At 39.1% G+C, this 21,029-nt stretch overlaps 2 protein-coding genes across 3 annotated transcripts; one reads left to right on the forward strand and one right to left on the reverse strand.

Moving 5' to 3' along the window:
- Positions 1–361: 361 nt before the first annotated feature.
- Positions 362–15,611, forward strand: stra6 (signaling receptor and transporter of retinol STRA6). Of its 2 annotated transcripts, XM_027003192.2 has the most exons (20): positions 362–372; positions 573–611; positions 2,277–2,352; positions 3,643–4,053; positions 4,823–4,889; positions 5,646–5,728; positions 5,888–6,021; positions 6,560–6,726; positions 7,165–7,290; positions 7,914–7,984; positions 8,591–8,661; positions 8,743–8,804; positions 8,902–9,064; positions 11,290–11,365; positions 11,807–11,940; positions 12,266–12,383; positions 12,604–12,705; positions 12,863–13,026; positions 13,463–13,600; positions 14,986–15,611. In XM_027003192.2, exons 4-20 carry the CDS (start codon positions 3,974–3,976, stop codon positions 15,237–15,239), a joined length of 2,010 nt encoding a protein of 669 aa, XP_026858993.2. In that variant the 5' UTR covers positions 362–372; positions 573–611; positions 2,277–2,352; positions 3,643–3,973; the 3' UTR covers positions 15,240–15,611. The 2 variants fall into 2 exon arrangements, with proteins under 2 accessions (XP_026858993.2, XP_026858994.2); XM_027003193.2 differs by lacking the exon at positions 362–372 and having other exon boundaries at positions 549–611; positions 3,751–4,053.
- A 1,155-nt stretch (positions 15,612–16,766) lies between these two features.
- islr2 (immunoglobulin superfamily containing leucine-rich repeat 2) lies at positions 16,767–20,807 on the reverse strand. Its single transcript, XM_035520896.1, has 2 exons — positions 20,556–20,807; positions 16,767–19,813 (listed from the first exon to the last, which is right to left on the reverse strand). The coding sequence occupies exon 2, from the start codon at positions 19,802–19,804 to the stop codon at positions 17,672–17,674; it is 2,133 nt and encodes a 710-aa protein (XP_035376789.1). The 5' UTR covers positions 19,805–19,813; positions 20,556–20,807; the 3' UTR covers positions 16,767–17,671.
- Positions 20,808–21,029: the final 222 nt, after the last annotated feature.

Consider the following 21,029-nt stretch of genomic DNA (forward strand, 5'->3'; position numbering starts at 1 on the left):
ATAAGTAACTAATTGAAATTATTTCTAATATAAGAGGTGTTACTAGTTACTAAATATTGGGTCTGACATACTTTTTTGACCTTTATTATTTAAACATTTTGTTCATAAAGTTATGACACTGAAGAATGTGAGCAATAAATAACACTGTTTACTTATTATTGAGACTTAGATAAAGATAAGATGACATTTTAGGAGCCATTCATGCTAAAATTACAAAGGCTTCACAAAGTTTTTCTTCAGCGCTATGTGAGCATAGCAGTGATCAAAGGCCATTTCTTTGAACTTAAGCCAAGATGTGTCCTATTGAAGCCTCCACCGCACTTTCAGCTTCATTACCAGGTTCTGGACACTGCAAGATGAGGTCAAAGTCTGGTGAGATTGCACACAGTGTTCTTGTTCAGATAATGCTGTCTCTTTTTTAAATAGAAAACTTATTTTTCTGCTACTTGTAAACTGGAGACTGTGAATCTTTAAAGGTTATTAGGGAACTGCTGACAATTTTGATTGTAATCTCTTTTTCTTCCTTTTTAAAAAAATGAATGAACTATCTGGTACTCTGCATTGGCATCAAGGTCAAGTAAAACATAGTTAAGGATCTCCTCAAAACCAAGGTAACAGAAAGTTCGTACTACGTGTAAACATTTTAATGACATCATTAATTTGCATATTTCGTCACTCACGTGTGGTTTGATGAAAATGCCTTTATAGGAGCTTGCAAAAAAATAAGTAAGATTTCGCACGAGGACAACGTTACATCTGTACATGGATGGGTTACCATTCAAACCATGTAAAGTTTGTCTAATACTAAATACATAAATAACATAAAATAATCGGGAGACACATCCTCGATGACGGTATTCAGATGTGAGTATTCAGCTGACCTGCTACCATTTTAAAATATTCAAATAACAGCAGGTAGTTGAATATCTAAAATGGTATGTTAAGTTTAAAGTATTTTCAGTGATGCATCGAGTTGTTAAACTAAATGTGAGTTGTACGGTACACAGTTTGTGGGTTTTCATGCGTAGTAGCTAGAAGAAAAGCAAAAGTAGAGCAAAATTATTAATATGTTCCAAAAGGGGGTGCCATGCTTGTTTTCAGGATGCAGACATGGCTGATCTTTCTGGATTTTTCACAGGGGTATTAGCGAGTACCTATACGAAACACAGGTATCCATCGTAATCGTTAGGCTTCAAGGGCTTGAAGTTAACTATATATTGGTAATACCTTAATTTAATGACTTTCTGTAGTTGCTGTGCAGTGGATAGCAGGGAATGTTGGCCCATATATATATGAAATGACTTGCTTCATATCATGCCACAGCATTTCAGCTGTGGATCTGAAGTATTGCATATGGGGCGACATGCTTGTTTTGAGGATGCATGTTCTTGTTTTCTCACAGGGGTACTAGCAAGTAGCTATAAGAACCACAGCTTTCCAACGTCACCGTAAAGGGCTTCTTGTTAGCGCTTTTCTTATACATCTTATATTAGACGTCACTTAATGGTGCGTGTATAAACAGCATAGTTTACACTACGCGATAAATGAATCGTTCAGATTCGTAGAATAAACTTACCAAATATGATATTGCCCAAGTAACCTGAGCCGAAAGCTTCAAGACTGACTGTACAAAGTGAGGTTTGGGAACTTGGCTAGTTTGAACATAGTGTGAAGTAAGTTATCCAAGTAGGTTAACTGTACTTTTACTTCAAGGCCACATCCCACATAAACCTGTATTCAATGCTTGACTTTATCGGAAAGATCATAGTGTCTTTTATGAAATGCAAAAATGTATGGATATAGATAGTCTTTTAAATAATTAATACCAAAAACAATAATGTATTCAGGCTTTCTACAAAATAAGAAAGACATTATCATGTTAATCATGATATTGAAAAACAAACCAAAAAAAACAGTCCAATTCAAATGTCAGTGGTGATCTATTATGGGTCACATTCTGAAAAAGAAAGTGACCATTTTGAAGCTGCTGGGATCTGAGTATTAAGTTGTCTGCCTTTTTTCAGTGATTTGATGGGTTTTTTTGGGGGGGGGGGGGGTTTAACCTAACATTAAATGTACCAATCTGTCATTGGCATACACAGGTTATCACCATGGAGACTACCTTTAATTACTTTTGAATGTAACAGGCTGATAACTGCTCCCAGGAGACTATGAGTGATGATTGTGCATATGAAATCATTAGGAAGAACATTCTTCTTGTTCTGTCATCCATGCAGCTCTTTCGTTAGAATGATGAATCTCGGTATCTATCACAGGATCCCATCTGTATCTTGCCGTGTCACAGTGGATTGAGCGACTGTTTACCCCAGCTGCCAAAGCAAGCCCCACAATGTAAGTTTTGATTGCTCAAACTATAAGCAATAGCCCAAACTCAGTGAGAGCGACCAAGTGCCATCCATTTCTCAGGCTAGTGAAAACAAACTATCTGGCACAATTCCATCACCATCTTGGTGATGTAAGTCTTCAAAGCATTCTTTGTTTGGTGACCTCTATTTGAAGCCTATCTTTTCTCACAGGGAGATGAATATTATTCTGGAATTTCAGGAGTGGTTTTAGTACTTTTTAAACAGTCTTTGACTGTAATCCCTGCATAATGGCAAACCAAGACTGACACTCTGACTTGGGTTGCAAAACATGAGTGCCAACACACACACACACACACACACACACACACACACACACACAAAAAAAAACAGAGCATGAGGAAGGCAACAGAGCTTTATTGTGTTCCCCACTTGTCTAGGATAACACTGTTGCTTCCTGACATGCACCACACAGAATTTGAAAAGATTCTCAGCATTATTCACTTCATGAAATGTGTGTAATTAGCAGTGAAGGGTTGAGTGGGAATGAGACGTAACCTTCAGCCCCCTCCTGTCATCATTCTGCTCACGTAGTCGCAGCTTTCTGTCCTGATACTGGGCAGACTACACTCACCATTTCACTCATACTAATCTCAATGAATTTTTCTCTCTCACACAAATGCATGCAATTAATTTTTGGGAAATGTATCTGATGTTGTACAGCCCCAATATTTTTAATAGGCATCAATTATATAATATACTGCAATGTTTCAAGTTGTGATTTTTTTTTTAGAATGTACATTAATGTGCATAGAAACAAACATGCCATCTAATTCCTTCAAACTGCATAGCGTTTCTTGTTATTAGAATAATTCCTATCAACCATACCACTGCCAAGCTACCACTGTCTTGGATTCTTTGTGTACGTGTGGACAGTGATATTGCCATTTTGTCCCTTACATTGACTCCTTAGTTGGAATTTCCCTAGTGAGAAAATAGTGGAAAAAGCAATCTGGTCATATGAATTTTTCTAATTATCACAATGGAAGGTGTGGATGGCTGAAGGGCTGAGTACGCCTCAGCTCCCCATTCATTCCCACCCCACACATAGGCAGGTCAGGCTTTATATGGTCCAATGCTCCTGGTCCTCCACGCCAGCAAACAGCCCACCCTTGTTCGGCCGCCTAATCCACAGGTGGCAGGAGAGTTTGGTTGACCCAGTCTGGAACAGTAGTGTCCCTGCTTTTCACACCCCTTCTCTCTCTCTCTCTCTCTCTCTCTCTCTCTCTCTCCCTCTCCCTCTTCCTCCTTCTCCCAGTCGTCCAGTGTGGGCCTCCTTGTTCAGACAGGGATTAACCACCAAGTTAAGTTAGGGGTGGCACTGTGGCAAGGTCCTCTCACTCTTCTTCACGGCTCTTTTCTGCAGCACTATCAGAGCACCTGGACACAGAGACACACATGAGGAAGGAGAGATACCACGGGGAACAGAGAACTTTAAATATTGACAGCAGTGTTAGCAAAACTTTGGAGGGAACTTTTTTTTACACATTGTTACTGAAACGCAGAAGAGTGGTTTGTCTCCCATGGGAAGAGAACTTTATACTGCTCAGCCTGACTTACTGGATATATCTGATACTTAAACCACCACTATGACTGAAGAAGTTGGGATTGATTACTATGACTACTCGGAATGGCAAGACAACGATCTACCTACCAAGCCTTCTACTGAGTAAGTGCATTTTGTTTTGCTCATGTACATATAGGTTACGCTTTGTTTGGATTATTTTCCTGTAAAATAAGAGGTTACAAACATAACCCAAATCTTCTTTAAATGCTTGTATCACTCATAATAAGAGAAGACTAATTTCATGCTTAATAGTGGTTTCATGTTTTGATGTTAGCCTGGTCAGTATTGTTCTTTACCATGTGTTTGTGCTTTTTGTGCACTTTTGTGTGTAACATAGTAAGATACAACACAGAATACCATATGTGGGGAAAGAATTTCAACTGTTGTGATTCACATTGTCTTTCTCATAATTAGTCATCAGTTTTTGTAATGTTTCACAATACAGGAAAATTGTTGCATTCTTTATACAGACTGACTACAAATTGCTTTTGTGGTGTTTTACAATATGTCATATTTTGCTTACTTTCAAGACATTAAACTGTTGGTCAAATAAAATTAGTCCCAGTCTCATTACAAATGGCCTCTTCCCAGTCTCCTGTTTACCTTGGCTTTGTCATTCTTTTGTGGTAATTCCAGTTTACTTTGGAAAATGTGGTCACAATCCCCCTCCCCTGAATCACAGTGTCTATAAATCTATTTAAATGCATAATCTGTGCTTGGAGAGGCTGAATGGTTAAATTGTTGATTTGCTTGGGTGGATGGGGGGAGGGGCATTATGAGAGGGCACTCTGGGACATCAGTATCTGCTGGGTGAATAAACTGCCTGGATTGCAGCAGTTTATGATAAATGCAATGTGTTTGAAATTTCTAGAATTATTCTACCATGTGACCCCACAGCGGATGATGGCCTCTACCACATATGCATCACAGCCATATCTGTGAGTCTTTGTATATATTATCTGCTCTTTCTCTCATTTTTACACACACCATTTACCATACCTTTTTCCATGCTAGCTCTTTTTTTCATACTAGCTTTATTTACTTTAAGATTCTCTTAAAAATATAATTACTAAAGAAATAGGGTAAAATAAATACAGTAAATGTTATTAGTTGCCAATTTTGCAAACACTAACCATATAGTCAGTTTATGACAAAGTTGCAAGTAAACTTAAATCTCTTACAAGAAATGTTACTTGGTGGGCAAACCATTAAGGTCAAATGGGCAGCATTCATTATTACCCATCATGTCATGCTGTGTACCTCCCAGGCCTCCCACCAAGTTAACATATAGCCCCTTGCTGCCCTGTCGCCATTCTCCCATCTTTGATGTTTATAAAAACAGCAGAATGGTAATTGGCCATGATGGCCATGCGTCAGGGCAGGCAACCCTCAACATGCTCTTAAGGCCCTGGTGATTCCTTAAGGTCACTAATTCCAATTTGGTGTTCATTGAACATGATGAAGAATCTGTGCTCACATCAGAGTGTGTTCCTATTTAGAATACAAGTGTCTTCCCCTTATTTAATGATGGTCTATTGTTTGATTTGTATGTTGGAGTAGAAATGCACAGTGGGATCAAATACAGGGCTGTGGAGACCTACAGCTGGGTATGGGTGGTTTGCTTTTAGCAGGAGTCAATATAGACCGACTGAGTTTGCCTCCTGTGTTTGTGTGTGTGGGTGATGTGTGTAAAGTTGGTGATCATGCTAATCCTCGCACTTCTGGCAAGACAGCAGAAACTTGGGGGCAGTCTACAAGGAGTTTCAGGTTTACTCAGGTGAGCCATGGGCCTCTGGTACACCTACAACCTCAACCACATTCACACCAAGGATCCTCATTAACCATGTCTTTTCTTCAGCTTTACTTCACACAGAACTAAACCCAACTGCTATGTAAAATGACAGTGTTTCATTACTGCATACTTTTCTCTCTTAAGCCCAGTAAATTTTCTGGACCATACACAGCACAAAGGCCTCTCAGTGGCTGTGTTTGGGGTTCTTTTCTGCAAGCTCGTCAAATTGGTCATGGCCCCCAACCCACTCCCCTTTATCAAGGACATACAAAACAGAGGTATGGGAATGGGTTTTCATCTGTGCTGAAGTTCAGCTAGAAGACAACCTGGAGATAGTGCAGACAATACACAAATGTCAGTATCACCCATTTTCTTTGTATTCTAATACAAGCACAGTATAGGATTTATGGAGAAGAAAAGAAGTGAATAATCTTTTTTTGTGTGTGAGACCACCAGAGTGGCTGGGAAAAACAACTGGTAAAGACAGGGTGGTGAAACAGGGTCATAGTGAGTCACACCTGTATCAGAGCTATCAGATGATCACTTTGTCTATTCACAAAAATGGCGATTATCCAAAACCAAGCTCCATTCACACAGAAGGATGGAAAGCTGTCTCATCAAGTAATTGAGCTCATATTAATGAGCATATTCGAACTGCTATAGATACGTTTCTCAAGAGAAAAGTGGTTGCTGTATTTATTTGAGAGTTTTTTTCCTCTGTAATACCCTACACTAGATATGCTGTTTAAATATTTTTTTAAGAAACGGTTAAGATAAATTATACATTTATAGCCCTTTTTTTATTCCTGTCCCTAGAGTACTGGCTGATCCTAGCACTGTTTTACTACCCTGCTTTGTACTACCCATTGCTGGCCTGTGGCACTTTCCATAACAAGGTGGGCTACGTGCTCGGCAGCTTGTTGTCATGGACACATTTTGGGGTCCTTGTCTGGCAGAAAGTGGACTGCCCCAAAACACCACAGGTAGGACAATTCCTCAGCCTTATTGTTAAATGCGTACAATCAGTATAGTTCAGCCTAGTCAGGTTCAGGTTTGTTAAAACCAGGTCACAGTGGGAAATGTGGTCCAATGTCTTTTCCCATTGTGTTTGTGAGTCTGAAATATGTCAGGTTCTGGTGTATTTGTTTCAGCCCAACATTGTACTCTGTGTCATTATTCTAAGTATTGTTTTCATTCTTCTTAATGAATGAACAAGGCTCCACGTGATTAGTTCTACCCTCACAGACACTTTGTCTGAGTTACCTAATTTAGTTTTTGTAAGTAAAGGGGAAAAACTTTTTATCTTCAGAGAGTATAATCTCATAATGCATTTGGAAGACATAAACTATTCTTAGAAAAAGTTACAAGAATGCATCACAACTCAATCTGGTTTTCTTTTTTGTGTTTCTCTTCCTCTGTAGATATATATTTACTATGCCCTGTTAAGCAGCCTGCCTCAGATTGCCTGCTTGGCCTTTCTCAGTTTCCAGTATCCTCTACTCCTGTTCAAGGGCTTGAAAGGCACAGAGAAAAACAATTCCTCAGAGGTGAGTTTGGACCTGCAGTGCTAGACTGCGATCAGTGTCTACCTAGTAAGTTGATATTAGTCCTGTGCAAGAATACACACACTTTTATTTTGATGTGTTTTCTGATGCTCAGTGCTTTTGTGAGCTACATATACATGTCATGAATTCTAGTTTAGGTTGTGGGCAAAACAGTCTTTTACAGCAATGCCTTTTCTTTCAGGTCATGTGCACACATGAGACGCTTCTTAAATCACTAATGATGAATCTTATTTCATTAGCAAACTGCAAAGTAGAAAATTACATGCCAGAATGGCTTTCCACACTCTAATCATTATAAGCAGCTTTCTGACGTTGGGTTCTGGTTCATGGCAGAACAGACTACATAGGCATTGCATTATTTTCCTGCAAAGAATGCACAATGCTGGTCTTATTTGCTCATAATCTGCATGACAAATATGTTTGAGGATCACATTTGGCTTAGAGATTGTGATTAGATAAACAAATGATAAGCCAACTATTTTAGATACACTTGCATTACTATTTTAGATACACTTGCATTACATTAGTTCATTGTCCACAGGTGTCTGTAGAATGTATGTAGTTGTTTAAAAAACTGGCATTTATTTATTTATTTTTTGTTCTAGGATCTAGAGAGCAGCTACTACCGAGACTACTTAAAGAAGATCCTCAAAAAAAAGAAGCTATCTAAAGCCAGGTCAGATGGTGTGAATTGTGCTGTGGTTAATCTAAAAATGCTCCACAAAGTGAGAATAATGAGACCTGCCCATCAAAAGTTTTTCTGTTCATTGACCTTTTTGATCAAAAGCTATTTATACACTACAAATAATATGTAAATAAAATACAGGAATGCAACTTATGCCCTAATGATAGTAATTAAAAAGAGTGACATATTTCCTACAGTAAGAGTATGAAAACACATGAAAAATATTCAGTAGGTAGTGATCGGTAGGGCTCACTGAAGCTTCACAATCTTAAATGTGAAATTTCCTAATCTGCCTGTGATGACTTCATTCCATGCAAAGATCCCTTATGCAAAGCTGCAGTGAGTGATAAGAAAGGTCAGTGGAAATAGTCATAGGGTTTACATTGAGCCAGGTGAGCAGTTGTTTCCTGTTCTGTGGAAAGTCCTATTTAATACTGTAAAGGCAGACCACATGCTACAAAGGTCTCTCTATTGCCCAATACACATAAAAGGTCTCCCTATTACCTAACAGAGATTAATCAAACAGCTAGCAAAGTGATTTGTGCCTGTGCCACCAAATTTGACTAATCTGTGTGTTTTTATCCTTTCTTATTAAAGCAGTTCTAAACCCAAGATGTCTGAAATAATCTCTCATACTCTCAAGTCTTACATTTACATACCTGATGAAGGTAATTAACTGTGAGTTATATATATATTAGTGTTGCGTAGTGATGTCAGGTTATTTTTGAGTGATTTTTCTGCTGTATCAGTTTTCAGGTTTCCACTAAAGATAGCCATCTCTCTAGTTGTGGAAATCATTGCTCTCTATCAGGTGTGTGTATTTGCATCACCCATGTGAAAACATTTTGAGTGATTATCGTTGGACCTCTGCATGCATGCTGATCTGCCACTTGCCCATGCCCTCACAGATAGCCCTCTTAATGGTAACTGGACTAGTGCCCACTCTTCAAAAGGCCCGAAGTGGGGTGGATGAAGACATCACCTTCCTCCTGGCAGGATTTAACATTATTCTGTCACAAGATCGTAAAGAAGTGGTCAAGATAGTGGTGTACTACATGTGGTGCATTGAGGGTGAGTCCAGTCTTCTTTCCCTCAGCAAGTGAAAGCACCAAACAGCTGTTTCTGGAAGCAGGCCCATTTTCCATATCGTCTGTTTGGAAGCTGTAATGGTTGTAAAGGTTCAAAAGGTTCCAAAAGTAAAAATGTCCTTGATTTGTATCACCTAGGTATATTCACTATTTAATTACACCTGCTGGTGTGAGTTTATTAGAAAAGCTCAGCAGCTGGAACCAAATGGCAAGTGGAGATATCTTGAATGTAGGTAATATGTAAAAGTATTTCTCTGCATCAAAGATTTCTGTAATCTTATTTTTAGTAATTCAGCCTATTAAGAAATCAAGAAAAATCAACTTTAAAATGTGGTAAATGTTTGAAAGAATCAAAGTTGTTTCAGTGCATTAATATTTTTACTTTAAAATTAATGCAAATGAAGATATTAGTAAAATGTTTACCTGTAAAATATACTGCCTGGCCAGTCTTTCAGAAGGGTCAAATTATTGGCATGCATCAAGCAGAGAAAACATCTAAGGAGATTGCTGAAACTACTAAAATCGGGTTAAGAACTGTCCAACGAATTATAAAAAGTGGAAGGACAGTGGGGAAACATCATCTTCGAGGAAGGAATGTGGTTGAAAAAAAAAAATTTGAATGATTGTGATCAGCGATCACTTAAGCGTGTGGTGAAATCAAGTCGTAGAAAAACAGTAGAACTCAGGGATATGTTTAATAGTGAAAGTAAGAGCATTTCCACACACAATGTGAAGGGAACTCAAGGGATTGGGACTAAACAGCTGTGTAGCCTTAATAAAACCACTTGTCAGTGAGACTAACTGGCAAAAACGGCTTCAATTTGCTAGGAAGCATAAAGATTGGACTCTGGAGCAATGGAAGAAGGTCATGTGGTCTGATGAGTTCAGATTTACCCTGTTCCAGAGTGGTGGGCGCATCAGAGTAAGAAGAGAGGCGGCTGAAGTGATGCACCCATCCTGCCTAGTGCCTACCGTACAAGCCTGTGGGGGCAGTGCTATGATCTGGGGTTGCTGCAGTTGGTCAAGTCTAGGCTCAGCAATGTTATGGGCCCAAAGAATGAGGTCAGCTGACTACCTGAATATACTGAACACTCAGGTTATTCCATCAATGGATTTTTTCTTCCCTGATGGCACAGGCATATTCCAAGATGTCAGTGCCAGGATTCATTGGGCTCAAACTGTGAAAGAGTGGTTGAGGGAGCATGAGACATCATTTTCACACATGAATTGGCCACCACGGAGTCCAGACCTGAACCCCATTGAGAATCTTTGGGATGTGCTGGAGAAGACTTTGCACAGTGGTCCAATTCTCCCATCATCAATCTTGGGGGGGAAAAATTAATACAACTCTGGACAGAAATAAATGCTGTGACATTGCAGAAGCTTGTGGAAATGATACAACTGCGAATGCATGCCGTAATCAAAGCTAAAGGCAGTCCAACTAAATATTAGTGTGTGACCTTTTTTTTTTTGGCCAGGTAGTGTATATATTTAGTTATACGTTGAACAATGTTACAATAGTTTTAAATAATTTTAGAATGAAAAATTATTAGATATACTGCATACATTAAAGACATTTTCAATTGATGAGATGTTTGCTTTTTTTTTTTTTGCTATGCATTTTCCTAACCTGAACTCTCCACCTCTGCTCAGAAGTGGCCCTGTCATGTCTGTAATGCCATTTCAGCAGGTCTTGGTGTTTTAAGTTTGGCTTCTTCTTTACATAAATTGTAGACCTGAAATAAATTCTCAAAAACATGTTAACTGTGTATCTGAGAAGTCATTCAGGATGTCAGGATACATTCTTATCGAAGTAAACAGACAGCACAGAAGACTGTGTGCTCCATGAAGGCAGCTGCCTGAATCTAATCATATTAAGCTTCCTGCAAATTGCAGGAAAAAAAAATGCCCAGAGGCCTGTAATGGATCCTGTGCTGAGTGTATTGGATCCACCGTCACTCTGCTTTATGCGTGTGCAAATCTATACTAACTACAGCAACCATGAATAAGTGCACACACACACACACACAGGGCAATAATAATGGAGTCAGCAGAGCCAACTGCTGGACTGTAGCAGAGGTTTTTTGCTAATGAACAAATACTGAAAAGTGCTGATTTTGGTATGTGCATGTGTGTGGGCCTATGAGGTCAATCTGTATGGTGTATCTATAAAATGTAATGTGCCTGTTTTTTTTTTCCACTTTCCAGTGTGCTATGTTTCAGCGGTGACCCTGTCTTGTTTGGTCAATCTGGTTATGTTTATGAGGTCCATGGTGCTACACAGGTAAAGGTATATAGCTGATTTTGGAATTCAATACAATCTCCTGGTTTTATTTTTTATTTAACCCTATTTTTTATTATTTATTCCCTTTTACAGACTAAAAACACCTACTTATGCTTTCTCAGTCACTCTCTCCTTCATAGTCACCCCCCCCCCCCCCAATAATGAGAATAATAGCAGTGGGCATCGTTTTCATAATGATAAGTTACAGCAAATGGAAGTGGGCATTATCTGTCCCTAATGAAAATGGGTAATTATACCAAATAATACCAGACTGAAAATAATGGCTTTTTAAATTTTTATTTTTTTTAATTTAGCATGGCAGTTTAATTTAATGGTACGAAATCCAATTGCATTACCTGTTTTAGGGGTGTACTCATTATATTCTTTGTCTTATATATTATACCTCTTTAAACTCACAAAATGGCACTTGTTTGACTGCAGGTCTAATCTAAGGGGTCTGTACCGAGGGGAAACCTACAATGTGTACAACTACCAGAGGAACATCAGGCCATCCCGTCCTGCCCTGGTCTGCTGGACAGGCTACACCAGCTACCAGGCTGCTTTCATTTGTCTCGGTACATTAAACTCTGGACACTCTGCTGGACACTAAAGGGCGCTCTCACCCATGTTCATTCTTCTACCTGGTCTTTTTCTGAGAAGGGGATTTTTGTAGATTTGTTTATCATTGAAAAAAAATTAATAATGCTTTGCATTTCTATAACTTTTTCTAAAATTTCTGCTTAGAAAGGAAGGTGGTGTGTCACACAGTAGAATATTCTTTATTATAAGCATATGTTGTCCTTATAATAAAGATTATGCGTAACACATTTTATGTGTAATGTTTTTAAACGTGTGTGCACACTCCTGTTTATCACTGTTTCTGTTTCCTTCCACATGAAGGCACTATCATTCAGACTCTGGTGTTCTTCATCTGCCTTGTGTTTGCTGTGTTCCTTGTCATCATTCCCATCTTCTATGGAAAGAACCTTGTGCTCTTCCACTTCATTGGCAGGATGTGGTGAGTGGACATGGACTTCACTGAGGATGATGGCAATTATAATGCCTCATGGTAGTGCTCAGTGACCATGAGCTAGAGTCTGCCCTGCCCTCCCTATGACTCCAGGGTCATGACACTATCCCCAAGAGCACTACACAAAAGCATTATGACAACAGTCTCTATACCTAGTCCCTAGACTCCTTACAGCATTTACATAAGTGTCATCTAACTCTTATTCCAGGCCCTTCTGGCTGCTGCTGTTCTTGGCTGTGCTCATCCAGCATCTAATGTCCAGGTTCTGGTTCATTCAAAAAGAAGCTGGGACACGAGACCTAGCTAACAGGTACAGCGCTTTATTCACAGGCTGACATAAGTTTCAACCTGAAATTGTATTCTCAGCCCATGAAACAAGTTTTATAACCATTTTAGACTTTACTTATCTTGTGGCCATGTTAATTTTGCTCACTTAGTGTGGAAATGTTTTTGTTGCTGGCCTTCAGGGGTAGCCTGTTCCTTCTGACTTACCTGCTGTTTCCAACCAATGTCCTGGTGGGGGTGCTGTTGAGCATCTGGAGGCTAGTAATCACGGCTCTGTTCAACATCATCCACTTGGGCCGCATGGACATCAGCCTCCTGAACCGCAGTGTGGAGGCTTTTGACCCAGGTTGGTCACAGTAGCAGAAAGAGAAAATATTGTATATTATAATGGGTATAGTATAGGACAGTTTACCAGACCTAGGTTACATCCAAGTTGTGGATGAAAAAAATAAATCACAATTTAATTTACCATTGGCAGTGGAATTTAGTTCAAGACTAGGCTTAATAAATGCAGCATATATTTCTCAGAAGATCATGTGGCAGAATAGTGGTATTTCCCTCATATTTGGCACCTGTAAAAGTTGAATGAATTTTCAATCTGTAATATGTACCACTGTGATTACTATATAATCTCTTAAAGTGACTTGCGATGAATGCTGTGGACCACTGGGAAACAGGTCTAATGCAAGTGCAGGCAGAAGTGCCATTTCACACAATAGCACATGATGGTCAGCAGATTATGTTTCTCTAATTCAGCCATCCCCCATGGTGTGAATCCACAGGCTACCGTTGCTATGCTCATTACCTGAAGATTGAGGTTAGCCAGTCTCACCCAGTGATGAAGGCCTTCTGTGGGTTGCTGCTGCAGTCTCAGAGGCAGGACCAATCATCCGGACAGGAGGCGCGGGATGCTGAGGAAGGTGGGTGCCTCGGTTTGCCTGTGTGCCCGTTCCATAAAGCAGTGCACAGCATGGCCGTCTGGTCTTTAATTACCCTGAAGTTATTATTACAGGCATTAGGGAGTGCTGATTCTGAAGCAGTTTGTTTTTTACAACAGCGTGATTAAATCCCTGTACAAGAGGGATAAAGTCTGATCCCAGGCCAGCTCTCATATTCCAGTTTGTGTTATGACTGTAGGCCCAATGTAACTGTTAATAGACAATGTTAATTAATCCATTGTAAATTAATGTTAGCCAGGTGTGTCAGTGATGCTGTATGTCTGTGAGTTTGATTTCTCCAGGGCCAACCAGGCTGCAAATGCAGGCAGTTGGCCAGCCTTGAGTAGAACATAATTGATTCATCACACTCTCTTGCACGCAGCAGGCGCACATATCTGTCCTGATTAAATTTGTCAGTCTAAATTGGGCCCTAATGTGCAATGAGTCTTTCAGGTCTTACTCTTGCCCTGTATTAGACCTGTGACAGACAAAGCAGCACAGTTCATAGCACCAAATGTCTTATGCCCAGTACAAGCTGGTGACTGGGGATTTATCAGCCTTTCAAAGCCCTTTTCTTCGTAGAATCGTTATATGACATAAGATGAGAAATTTTTACCTCTGTGGAAATCAGTCATGGGGACAGAGTGTACCAACAGTTATTTTCTGAAGGAGTTAAAAAATGGCCAGTAAATGCAGATGTTAAACACGAGACAGCTGACACAGCATTGATGTCTGTGTATTAATGTGCATTAATCATTCTTTCAATTTTCAGCCAAAAACTGATTGCTCTGTGCCATGTCCTAGCATCCCAAGTTGGGAATATACGTTGGGCATGTTTGCATTTAGACACAGTAGTAATTCCTGTTTAAACAGGGTTCTATTGTGTAGGAGAGATTAGCATTAGGCTGGAGGATTACACAGATGGACCATTCTAATTGACTGTTTCATATTTATGCAACCCACAGGGCTTGTGTTTCCAGCATAGTAATGGCAAGCTCAGTATGGCCAACTGTGCTCAAAAGGTTGCATCATGGCTGTATATAAATGTGGTAGCTTAGTTCTCATGATGACCCTAATTTACTGCATTGCTGTGGACTTTGTTCCACATTTAAATAGGTTGACAGTACTTTATGTATTACTTTATGAATTTTAATTATATATATATATATATATATATATATATATATATATATATATATATATATATATATATAACATACACACCCCACATAAAAATGAAAGTACACTTGAAATTATGGATGTGATAGTTTCTTACATATACATACATTTAAACTACAAATATAGCCAAGACAAAAGCAGACTAATTTTGAATCTTCTGATTTGGCCATGATGCTGAAATCCTGCAGGAATCCACCTGGTCTCACAGGACAAAAAACGGAGCAAAGTGTCCAGTGCCAAGCTGGCACGTGGACACTGGCATCTCCTCTACACACTGGTCAATAACCCATCCCTGGTGGGGTCCAGAAAACACTTTCAACGGCAGAGCTCTGAGAGCTTCATCAACGGGACCCTCAAACATTGCTCTAAAGGCAGCAGCAAAAAAGTGAGTGGCACCACAGAGGCCAGAGAAGGATCGGGGAGGGCCCAGACTAAGGACTGAAACTACCGTCTACCCATGGTCAGGCTTGTGAGGCATCACTCTGATTAAACTATTTGAAGATAGTGTTATGTGTAGAACTGACCTGCATTTGTCTTAAATAGTGCCCTGTTTCCTTTGTTGGGTGTTTGAATTTTTCTCTGTCTGTGTTATGGAAAATAAATAAACAAATAAATAGATAGATAGATAGATAGATAGATAGATGTGTGTGTGTATATATGATTGATTGATTAATCAGTCAATTAATTAATTAATTAATTAATTAATATATAATGACATTTATCAAGACATTTAGTGAGGCTCTGAACTCCCCTATAATTACATGTCCAAGTTAAACTGTTTGACTGTTCGTGCTAATAAATCATTTATAAACCATTTATTCATTTCAAAGCTTAAGTTTGATCTTACATTCGTTAGTATGAGTGGCACTAAGTAGTGAAATGGTTAGACCTATATAGATGTCCACTGAAGGTTGGTTCGCGAAGGTTATACTTACTCATTACTGTTGTCTTGCTATAACAGGTCATTTTTGGTTTCCCGAGAATTAAAGTTTTACATCTAAATTTAAGAATCTGTTTCGTAGGATTCTCCTTTGTAGAAATGAGACTGATATTTTCTGATATATTTACTTTTATAATCGCCTCCTTTTGCTTTTGAATAAAAAATAATGAATGTGTGATCTAAACGAAACATTTAGAAATAAAAATATATATGATATCCTCGGAGGTTTTTGAAACGGACAGAACGAGATGTCTCACAGTACAAATCCACCATAAGGATGGAAAACGTCTCATTATTAATGTATAACAGCTGTGCAAACTCATGAAAGATCCCGGTGTTATTAAGTTAAATGTAATCGTTCCTTTGCATTTGAAGACCGTACCTTTTTAAAAATCTATAGTTCACTTGAAAAGTCTTCGTTTGGATTCTTTCTTCGTTTGTAAATGGTTACCAGAAGCGTTGCCGGTGTACAGAGTATCAAGCCACAGTTGGCTGTGCAGCCTGCACCTTATGACCACCTTTTATGCCTTTGTTCTGCGCAGTTTCTTACCACCAGAAGGACAGTAATATTCCTCACGAAACATTTAATGGACGCCGCGAAAAAAACAATTTAAAAAATCACACCCTAAACTTTGCGTATTTGCGTATTTTACGTTCTAAATGCCTGAATGTAAAAAATAAACATCCGTATGCTCTTTAAAATATTGAATTATTTAATCCCTTTTAATGAATGTAAATTTAATGGGGTTTTTATGTGTCGTTAACAATTTCCTCGTATTTGATGGTTTGATTCTCTAAATATTTGCGAAACTTCTTCATTTTCTTTCTTTAAAAAAAAAAAAAAATGGTTCGTGATGAGAACTTATCCGAAAACGAAAAGGTAAATGTTTATCGAGGATTGTACTTTCTTCTTATATTTTACTTTTGTTAAAATGAAGAGTTTTTATGTGCACAAGAGTCTGATTTGTTATAGTTATGTTTTAACAGGTCTAAATGAAATTTGTATAATTGCAATAAATAACCAAAATATTTATTTTCAATATTTTATTAAGTCCACGTACATAAAATCATATCAAAATCTTTGAGTGAAGTCTGAAGATCTTTACAACATTGTTGAACAGTTCGACACTAATCACCAATCTTAAATTTACAAGACACTCGATGCCGCCATATACGCCCCCGTGGCTCGTGCGCACAGACTGATGGTGAGAACCAACCACTGATTATAAAAAAGGGAACATCTTTTCAGTTTAATGGCTTACACCACATATCGACATTGAGAATATCTACCTATTTTCTAGTAAAACACATTTGAAAATACTTGTGTGACATGCCACGAACATGTATCTTAAAGTAGAGGAAGGACACGGTTAATCAATTCAATAAAGGCGAGAGGATATTTAAGCACCCGTTCATTAAAGAGATTTTAAGTCCCACATTATAAGTTGCACATTACACACGTTACCTAGTTTTGTAGACGCGCGCATGCCTACAGGTAAAGTAACAGTCAGTGCATTGGCGCGTTCCAGCAACCACTCCGGCTGAAACTTTCAACTGATGATCACTACGGATGATCACAGCGTTAAGCTAACCCAAAGCCCTAAATTAAGGAGCTTTTCAGTTTCACCCCTACCATGAATCTACACTTGCTTACATATATGGAGGGATGCTAAGACTTTCTGGAGATGAATTCTGCGTTAGTTCAATGTACAAATCAGTTTAAGGTTTGTTGGAGTGCAGACCCTTTGTTCGCAACTGTCAAAAATCAAGAACCTCATTTTGCAAGATGAAATATATACATTTACTGAAAGATTACTGAGGTAAATTTGAGTAATGCACATTTTGCACGGCATAACAACGTGTTATCATAATCGGTATTTACCTGGTTTGGAATGTGTTAGAGTTACTGATTTATACACTGTGCCGAAAGATTATTAGCGCGGCTCTTTGTAGTTGCCGTTAATTTCTTCCGATATATTCACTGCCTCAGCCCCTAATGGTAACCTGTCACTATACTCGGAGCCCACTTCGAATTCTTCCTGAGTTTTGCACTGCGATTCGGGGATCGACTCGGTCACCACACTGCCCTCAACTTCTTCCCCTTCTCCCTCTCCTTCATCGCCGTCTGCTTCGCCGTCTCCCTCACCTAGCTCACTGGGGTTGAAGTTTTTTTCCGATTCCACGAAAGACGCTCTCGGATCAAAATCTGTTGCTATGTGCTTTTCCATCTGATCTGGGTTCTGTGCTTTCATAATCAATTTGTAGGTCTTGCCTTGATACTTGTACAACAAATGACAGCAGGTGGCTCCCAGCAGGGGTACTGTAGCCAAAGCCAATAAGAAAACGCTCACTACCACTATGATAAGCAAAGATGGGATTTTCTTTCTTGTTGTGAAGACCACTTGTACCTGACAGTCTTGGCCTGCATAGGTGAGACACAGGGTATAGTTGGTGCCTGGCTGTAAACCTTGAAAGCGATAGCTATTGACACCTTCCTCTATCTTGGACCACTGAACCACTGAATGTCCATTGCCTGTGCTAACACAAATATACAGCATGTCCAGGGGTGATTTTTTGGTTGATGTCTGGTAGAGACTGAAAGGCTCCTTATTGACAGTTTCCAGGTCTTGGGGCTGGTTGAGGTGAAGGTTGGATTTAGCATTGGCCATCTGCAGAGGATTGAGCTGGACTTTAGCCTCAGTCTCAGACACCTCCAGAGCAATCACCCCAAAATCAAAAGTGTACTGTTTAAGATCATCCAAACTCATGTTAAACGCGTGGTTGGATATATATTGTGTGCCATCACTTATTCCACACTTGCTGGCAAAAGGTGAAGTATCAGATGCTTCAACAATTTGCTTAGTATTAATACCAATGGATGATGTTCCAGTTGGCGTGATTTTGTTCTTCTCCTTAGAGATGGGCCATGTACTAATCACACTGTTTTCAGAGCTCTTAGGACCAGGCTTGTTTCCAGATGAACTGATGCCCACCTTTTGGTAAAACATGTTGATGTCTTGTTTTTTGGTTGCAGCCATAAGTTTCACTGTACTATCAGCTTTGCCTATGTCATTGGTAGCAGAGCAACTGTAGTTTCCATCTTCTTTCTTGCTCATGTGAGGAATGATTAGGGTGCCATTTTGAAAAATGAGAAACCTAGTATTAGAGGGTGCCCCATTAATAGAGATCTCACTTTTTTCAACAATGGAGGGCAATGTGAATTTTAATAGCTCATTTCCTGCAGAAATGTGCCACTCAACATCAGGTTTTGGTGTCCCTTTAGTTTCACAATTCAAGACAACCATGTGCCCCTCATATATTTCTGTGTTTTCGATGTTGGGCTGGTAAGTTATGGTAACAGTTGGAGCTTGACAGTCCAGTTTTGGCATTTTTGTGACCTCTACACCTTTTAAATGTGCAGGGGCTTCACACAAAATGCTGTTCTTCTCTGGGATGGAAATTTTAGATTGAATGATCCATTCTCTCATCCATTCCAGTTTGCAAGAACAGCTGAATGGATTGTTGTAAATCTGAAGGTGTGACACAGAAGTGAGAGCATCGAAAGTTCCCTCTACAATGGTGGTAAACTTGTTGTTGTTGATGCGGAGTGAACGCAGGTCTTTAAGGTTAGTGAAAACATCCTTCGGTAGACTAACCATCTCATTGTTGTTCATTTTCAGCAGCTGCAGTGCAGTGAGGTTGGCAATATCCTCCCAAGGAAAATGAATAATTTTATTATAGCTTAGATCCAGATTCCTCAGTTGGGACATTGGGGTCAGTGTGTTTCTCTCAATGGTCACAATTGAATTGTGGGCCAGCCAAAGAGACGTAACCTGGGGCACATTTACAAAATTTTTTGATTTTAACACTTGGATTCTATTTGCCGAGAGGCTAAGTGTGGTCACGTTAGATGGCAAGCCCACAGGTACCAGAAGAAGTTCTTTGTAAGCACAGTCCACAAGTATATGAGGATGTTTATCTGAACAGCTACACTGCTCAGGGCAGCAATGCACAGTTACAATTACTGCAGTCCCCAAGGCAAGGAGCACCAGGTACCTGGCTGCCATTTTCAGCACCTGCATTGAACAAATTTACAAGAATGGGGATGAGTATATAGTTTGTGCATAGTCAAACTGCACAAACTCACAGGTAAGAATATCTGAAGGTAGGCGTTGTTGCTTCAATGAGAAACCCTCTTGTATGACATAGATAAGCTTGTTTTGTTAATAAAATGTAGATATAGATGGTAAAACATATTTGAAAAAGAAGACAAAACAGTTTTTCAGGCCTAACTTAAGAGCAGTTAATCATTTTAGGAAGTAATAGTCTACTTGTTCGAGAAAGCCAGTGTCGAATCACATTTTCCGTTGATTTTAATATGAAATACCGAACATACCAAAACATCCTTTTCACATAAGCATATCTATTCTATGTGCTTCGGACATGTAAAGGTTACATAAAGAAGAACATGTGGTATTTGCAGTCCGCCCGTATGTCCTATTGGCCGCATACAGACTTGCGGGTGCACGAGTATTTGAAATATTTCCTATCCACTGTGCTGAAAATGTCTGAAAACATCCAGCTATATGATCCACTTTGAAAATAAACGTATTACTATTTCTCATTGAAAAATAAACTGCATCATTTAAAACAACTGCACTGCGTTGGGGTTGGAACAATATATAAGTACAGGCAACTTTCTAACGTAACTTAATATTTTAATATCAAATGTATTTTCAGTTTAATGACTTCTGAATGTAAGATAAGCCAAGAGGTCTTAAAACTGCGTTGTTTAAACTGCTTATGATATTGCCTTACCTGTACGTGAGTATCCCCACTCCTCGTATGAAAATAAATGAAATATAACGATGAACTATAACGATGAAATATAACGCGATCAATTAGATGTGATAAGCAGAATTATTCCAAAACATAATGTATCCTCCTATATTACTTTGGAAGACGAAGCAATACTTGTTGATGGACAGCAGATGAGACATTTTAGTCTCAGTGTGACGCTAAGCCACGCGGAGGTTGTTCTCTCCTTGTGATCGAGTTTGAGCAGGAATCTTTGCGCGTGCCCGCCTGCATATTGGAAGGGGAGGGATTGTGAACGCGCATCATCGTCCTCCCGTCACATATTAAAGCTACAGAGTATGCTGTCTCAGAAAATATATGATTAAGATGCGGATCATTGATTTATTATTATTGTCTATTGTCTTTGTTTGACTGAGGATGAAAAGGCGACATATTCAAAGTCTTATTCGACTTTTCACTGGAAATTAAGATAAC

Source organism: Electrophorus electricus, chromosome 2 (genome assembly GCF_013358815.1).
Source record: "Electrophorus electricus isolate fEleEle1 chromosome 2, fEleEle1.pri, whole genome shotgun sequence".
NCBI classification, from domain to species: Eukaryota; Metazoa; Chordata; class Actinopteri; order Gymnotiformes; family Gymnotidae; genus Electrophorus; species Electrophorus electricus.